At 44.1% G+C, this 5,755-nt stretch overlaps 1 protein-coding gene across 1 annotated transcript in view; it reads left to right on the top strand.

The window, feature by feature from the left end:
- The window catches only part of cfap157 (cilia and flagella associated protein 157), a 37,896-nt gene that overhangs the window by 3,113 nt on the left and 29,028 nt on the right, over positions 1-5,755 (top strand). Inside the window, exon 2 of the mRNA XM_043720435.1 lies at positions 5,242-5,513. Within this exon, the coding sequence (XP_043576370.1) occupies positions 5,242-5,513 (272 nt within the window). The remainder of the gene's footprint in view (positions 1-5,241; positions 5,514-5,755) is intronic.

Raw genomic sequence — 5,755 nt, 5'->3', positions numbered from 1 at the left:
GAAGCGGCTGCGGGGGGGATGAGACTGTCACATACCTCCTTTTGGAATGTGCCTACGCAGAGGGAGTCTGGAGAGGAATGCAGTGGTGTTTGTCGAGGTTCGTCCCGGGCAGCGCCGTGACGCGGGACTCCGTGCTCTACGGCCTGTTCCCCGGGACGCACACCAAGACGAACATCAACTGTGCCTGGAGGATCATCAACTCGGTGAAGGACGCTCTCTGGGTGATCCGAAACCTGCTGATCTTCCAGCTGAAGGAGTTGACCCCGACTGAGTGTTGCAGACTGGCACATTCCAAGGTCCAGGACTACGTGTTGAGGGATGCGCTGAAGCTTGGGGCAGCTGCCGCCAAGGCGCGGTGGGGAAAGACCACTGTGTAAAGTCTGCCTGCCTAACGAAGAACAGGGGGCCCATGCAGTCATTTGGGCTCTGCTGACGCCTCAGCTAATTATATGGGCATATGATTGAAAAATGTACAGACCTGTATAAAAATGATAAAATCTGATCTCTGTATGTACATGTTTACATATGTATGGCATGACCAACTATACAGATCATCAAATTATTTTATGAATAAAGTATATTTTTGAAATAAAAAAAAAGTGGGGGTAGGGGTGGTGGTGGTGTGGAGGTAGGGGGGTGGGAGTGGGTGGGTGTGTGTGAGGGTGGGGGGGTGGGACCTTGGAGCACCACCCAGCGGGGTGGGTCCTACACTCAGACCGTCTGCAAGTAATGCACAACCGGACCTCCCCATTCACTCTCTCCACACAGACTGGCCAAACCTGCACTTTCCCCTTTTTGTCCTGATTCATGCAGTCACACAGCCAGTCTGTACCACCAAAAATAGGCTACTCCCTACACTCACAGAATCCCCTATGGGGTGGGAGCAGGCCATTCGACCCATCGGGGTCTGCACTCACCCCATCCTTCTAACCCTGTATTTCCCCTGGCTAACTCACCTCACCTACACATCCCTGGATTCTATGGGACTATTCAGTATGGCCAATCCACCCTAACCTGCAAATCCCCGGGCACTTTAGGGCAATTTAGTATGGCCAATCACCCTAACTTGCAAATCCCTTGGCATTGCAGGGCAATTTAGTATGGCTAATCCCCACTACCTGCAAATCCCCGGGCAGTACAGGGCAATTTAGTAAGGCCGATCCACCCTAACTTGCACATCCCTGGGTACTATGGAGCACTTTAGTATGATTATATTAGATTAGATTCTCTACAGTGTGGAAACAGGTCTATCAGTCCTCTGAATAGTAACCCACCTAGACTCGTTTCTCTACGTTTACCCCTGACTAATGCACCTAACAGGCGACTCTCTGTGTGGAGTTTGCACATTCTCCCCGTGGCTGCGTGGGTTTCCTCCGGGTGCTCCGGTTTCCTCCCACAATCCAAAAATGTGCAGGTTAGGTGAATTGGCCATGCTAAATTGCCCGTAGTGTTAGGTGAAGGGGTAAACGTAGGAGTATGGGTCTGGGTGGTATACGCTTCGGCGGGTTGGTGTGGACTTGTTGGGCCGAAGGGCCTGTTTCCACACTGTAAGTAATCTAATCTAATCTAATCTAACACTATTGGCAATTTAGTATGGCCAATCCACTTAGCCTGCTCATCCCTGGACACAATGGGGCAACTTAGTATGGTTAATCCACCCTAACCTGCACATCCTTGGACACTACAGAGCAATTTGTATGGCCAATCCACCTGGTCTGCACATCTTTTGACTGTGAGAGGAAACTAAAACACCTGGAGGAAACCCGCACAGACACAGAGAATGTTCACATTCCACACAGGTACTTGCCCAAGGGTGGAATCAAATCCAGTTCCCTGGTGCTGTGAGGCAGCAATGTTAACCACTGAGCCATTGTGCCGCCTCCCATTGCTCACCATTCATATTCTAAATACAACAGTCCTGAATAAGCATGTGGATCATATAAAAACCATAAATTTGCAAACATTCTGGAAGCAAAAGGTGCTCTGCCCCTTACAACCTTTGGAAATGCTGCTGGAGCCCTGTTAGTGTACCCTCTCTGTCAAATATTGTTGAGTCCTCTGAATCAGAGATGGACATGACAGAAGTAGCTGCCTTGACATCTTTGTGATCAGAAGAAGAGAGTGAAAGTACATCCCCGATTCTTCTGAAGCTGAATGTCAGTTTCAGAATTTCCAGTTCACGGGCTTCAGCTGCTTCCTCTTGGGGGGAACAAAAGGCTTGAACCGTCCCCATTCATTATCATGCTTTTGGCTGAGCTTATCCTCATTCTGAACAACTTCTCCTTTTAACTCCTTTTATTTTCTTTGGGTCAAAGATGTGGCCATGAGTACTCGCAGGTGCCCCAGTTATTACTGTCTCTTTTTGTGAAGTACATGGAACATTCCTTGTTCCAGTTCTACTCAACCTCCCATCCACAACACTCTCTCCACTACATCGAAGACATCATCTGGAATTGGAAAAGTGTATCTATTTTGCTTCCAATTTCCACCCTGCTCTCACCTTCACGTGGACCATTGCCGATTCCTCCCTTCCTTTTCTCAACATCTCTATTTCCATTTTTTAAACTTATTCATCCACAGGGTGAGGGCATTGCTGGCTCGGTAGCACTTACTGCCCATGTGGCAGTTAAGAGTCAACCACATTGCTGTGGGTCTATAATCACATGTAGGCCAGACCAGGTAAGGATGGCAGTTTCCTTCCCTAAAGGGCATCAGTGAATCAGATGGGTTTTTCCAACAATCAATTCATGGTCATGATTAGACTCTTAAATCCAGATTTTTTGTTTTAATTGAATTCAAATTCCACTATTTGCGGTGGTGGGATTCAAAACCAGGTCCACAAAACATTATGTGGGTTTCTGGATTAACAACTCAGCGATAATACCACAAAGCCATTGCCTCTGCTTTCTGGGGATAGGCTGGCTACTAATATCCACACAAACCTAACAACTCCCACAGTTATCTTGACTGTACATCCTCATACCCTGCTTCCTGTAAATACTCTAATTCCATCCGCCCAGTTTCTCTGTCCATTGCATCTGTTCTAATTATGCCAGCTTACAATTTTCTTCTTCAACTGAGAATTCCCGCCACTGTAGTTTACAGGGCCCTCAGCTGTGTCCAACTCATCTCCTGCATTTTGGCCCTCCCCTCTTCCCTTCCATAACAGTGGTAGGGGTCTTCTGGTCCTCACTTATCACCCCACCAGCATCCATATTCAAATGATCATTAGCCACTATTTCCACTATCTCCAGCAGGAGGCCACTACCAGACACATGTTTATCTCCATCCTTTGTCAGTCTTCAGCAGAGATTATTCCCTTTGGGACATCTTGGTCCACTCCTTCTCTACTCCCAACACCTCTCACACCCTCACAATACCTTCCCATACAATTGCAGACAGTGTAACACCTGTCCATTTATTTCCTTCCTCCTCACTATCCAAGGCCCCAGACACACCTCTTGGGTGAAGCAGAGATTTACCTGCATTTCATTCAATCTAATCTACAGTATTCATTGCTCACAATGTGATCTGTGTACACTGGGGAGACAAAATGTAGATTGGGTGACCATGTTGCAGAACATAGATTCACAAGTATCAAGGGGATCAAAGGTTATGTGGAGAAAGTGGGAGAATGGGGTTGAGAAACTTATCAGCTATGACCGAATGGCGGAGCAGACTCAACGGGCAGAATTGCCTAATTTCTACTCCCATGTATTATGGTCTTCTGGTCTAACACCGACATTTTGTCCACAAAAATGAGCCTGAGCTTCCTGTTGTTTGCTACTTCAATACAGCTTTATGTTCCCTGGCCCAACATCTCTGTCTTGAGCTTGCAGCAGTGCTCCTGTGAAGCTCAGTTCAAGCTAGAAAAACAGCTCCCCTCCTCCTTCAGTACATATTACCAGCTTTCTCCTAGCTACAACCAGTTCTAAAGATGGGTCACTAAACCTGAATTGTTAACTCTGGTTTCTCTGCACAGATGCTGCCAGCCCTGCTGAGTTTTTCCAGCCATTTCTGTTTTTGATTCTGACTTCCAGTATGTGCAGTTCTTTAGTTTTTGTTTGTTTTACCATGTACTGAAAGTCGCCCAGCAACTATACTTCAATGTATATGGAATAATAGTAAAACGATATATGTATTATAGGAACTGTAAAGATTTGTAAAATAAAAAAAAGGAAATCGTCTATGAGCAATGAATATTACAATAATTGTTACTTTGCACAAATAATGTTAAGATATGTGTGTAAGTAGTTGTACCAAAAGTTCAATTACTCTTCTGTATAACAGCAAAATTATGTTCTGTTACAAACCATAACAGCTTGGATATCTATAATTTCTTTAATTTTGAAAAATGTTTCACAGAAGATTTAAGGGTAATAAAGGCTGTTGAACCAAAGAAGGATAGCAAAAAGCTAGTTGAAGAGATCAAGGAGGAAAAGAAAGTGGAGAGGTTTGATGAAGAATTCCACATCACGACCCTCAGTTATGGAATGAAGGCGAAAGGCATTTGATAGGAAAGGGAGTCAGAGAAATGCCATGGTAACTGACACATATAAATGAGGCCATTGGAAGCATTTGAACATGAGGATGGCTATTTTAAATTTGAGGCTTTGATGCAATATATTAATTATACAATATAATACTTAAATTTGGTTGAGTAGAACCTGGTGTGGGAAAGCACTTAAGACAGCAGAGTTGTGGATCAGCTGAAGATCAAAGAAATTCGGGAATGGAAGAGTAGCCCGAAAAGCAGTGAAATATTCCAGATGAAGAAAGACTAAGGTAGGTTACAAGTGGTGATGTAATGAGGAAGTAGCTGGTCATTGTGACAAAGAGAATTTTGGATTGGAAAATCGCCTTAAATTTGATTGGAATATGTGGATGTAATGCTGCCAATTGTCTGCTGTCACTTATTATCTAAACTCAGTGACTGCTGGGCCAAAGTAGAAGAAAGTATCTGATTCCAAGTGTCTCTGAGTATATGTATAAATCTCGAAAGAAAAGAGGAAAGATTAAAGAGAGATTAATGGTAATTACTTCTGGTAACACCTAACTTACTTGCTAAAGAGCTGTGAAGTAATTGCCATGAAATCCTTTGCTAATAGTCCACAGTTGAACATCAAAACAATTGCAGCTTTCAAATATTCTATAAATACCAAATCCTGTAAGGGTTTCAGAAAATATTGTCAGATGTTTGCATTGATTCTAATTAATGCATAATGTTGTGTTGCTGTTAAGGTACCAACGGAGGTTAGATGAACTGGAAGTATCAAAAAGTGATGCAGCTGAGAAGCATGAGCAGCTTGGCAAAGACCTACATGATGTCATTGCCTACCTAAAGAAGGGTCTGAATCAGAAAATTGATGAGATTGCTGATTTGAATGACAAGTTAATTGCCTTGAAACAAGTCAAAGACAATGAGAAGGATGCATACGAAATCCAGCTGTCACATTTACATCAAGAGTTTCAGGAAACTAAGGATCAGCTTACGTCTGAGAATATGATTTTAGGTACAGACATTGTCTATTTTATTTACCTTTTATAATAAAAAGTAATGAAAAAATGTGTTCTTGGAAAAGCGCAGCAGGTCAGGCAGCATCCAAGGAGCAGGAGAATCGACGTTTCGGGCATAAGCCCTTCTTCAGGAATGAGGAGGGTGTGCCAAGCAGGCTAAGATAAAAGGTAGGGAGGAGGGGCATTGGGAATGCGATAGGTGGAAGGTGGTTAAGGTGAGGGTGATAGGCCGGAGAGG

Source organism: Chiloscyllium plagiosum, chromosome 30 (genome assembly GCF_004010195.1).
Source record: "Chiloscyllium plagiosum isolate BGI_BamShark_2017 chromosome 30, ASM401019v2, whole genome shotgun sequence".
Lineage (NCBI taxonomy): Eukaryota > Metazoa > Chordata > Chondrichthyes > Orectolobiformes > Hemiscylliidae > Chiloscyllium > Chiloscyllium plagiosum.
Note: the sequence above shows the minus strand (reverse complement) of the source record. Positions and strands in the feature narration are given on the sequence as shown.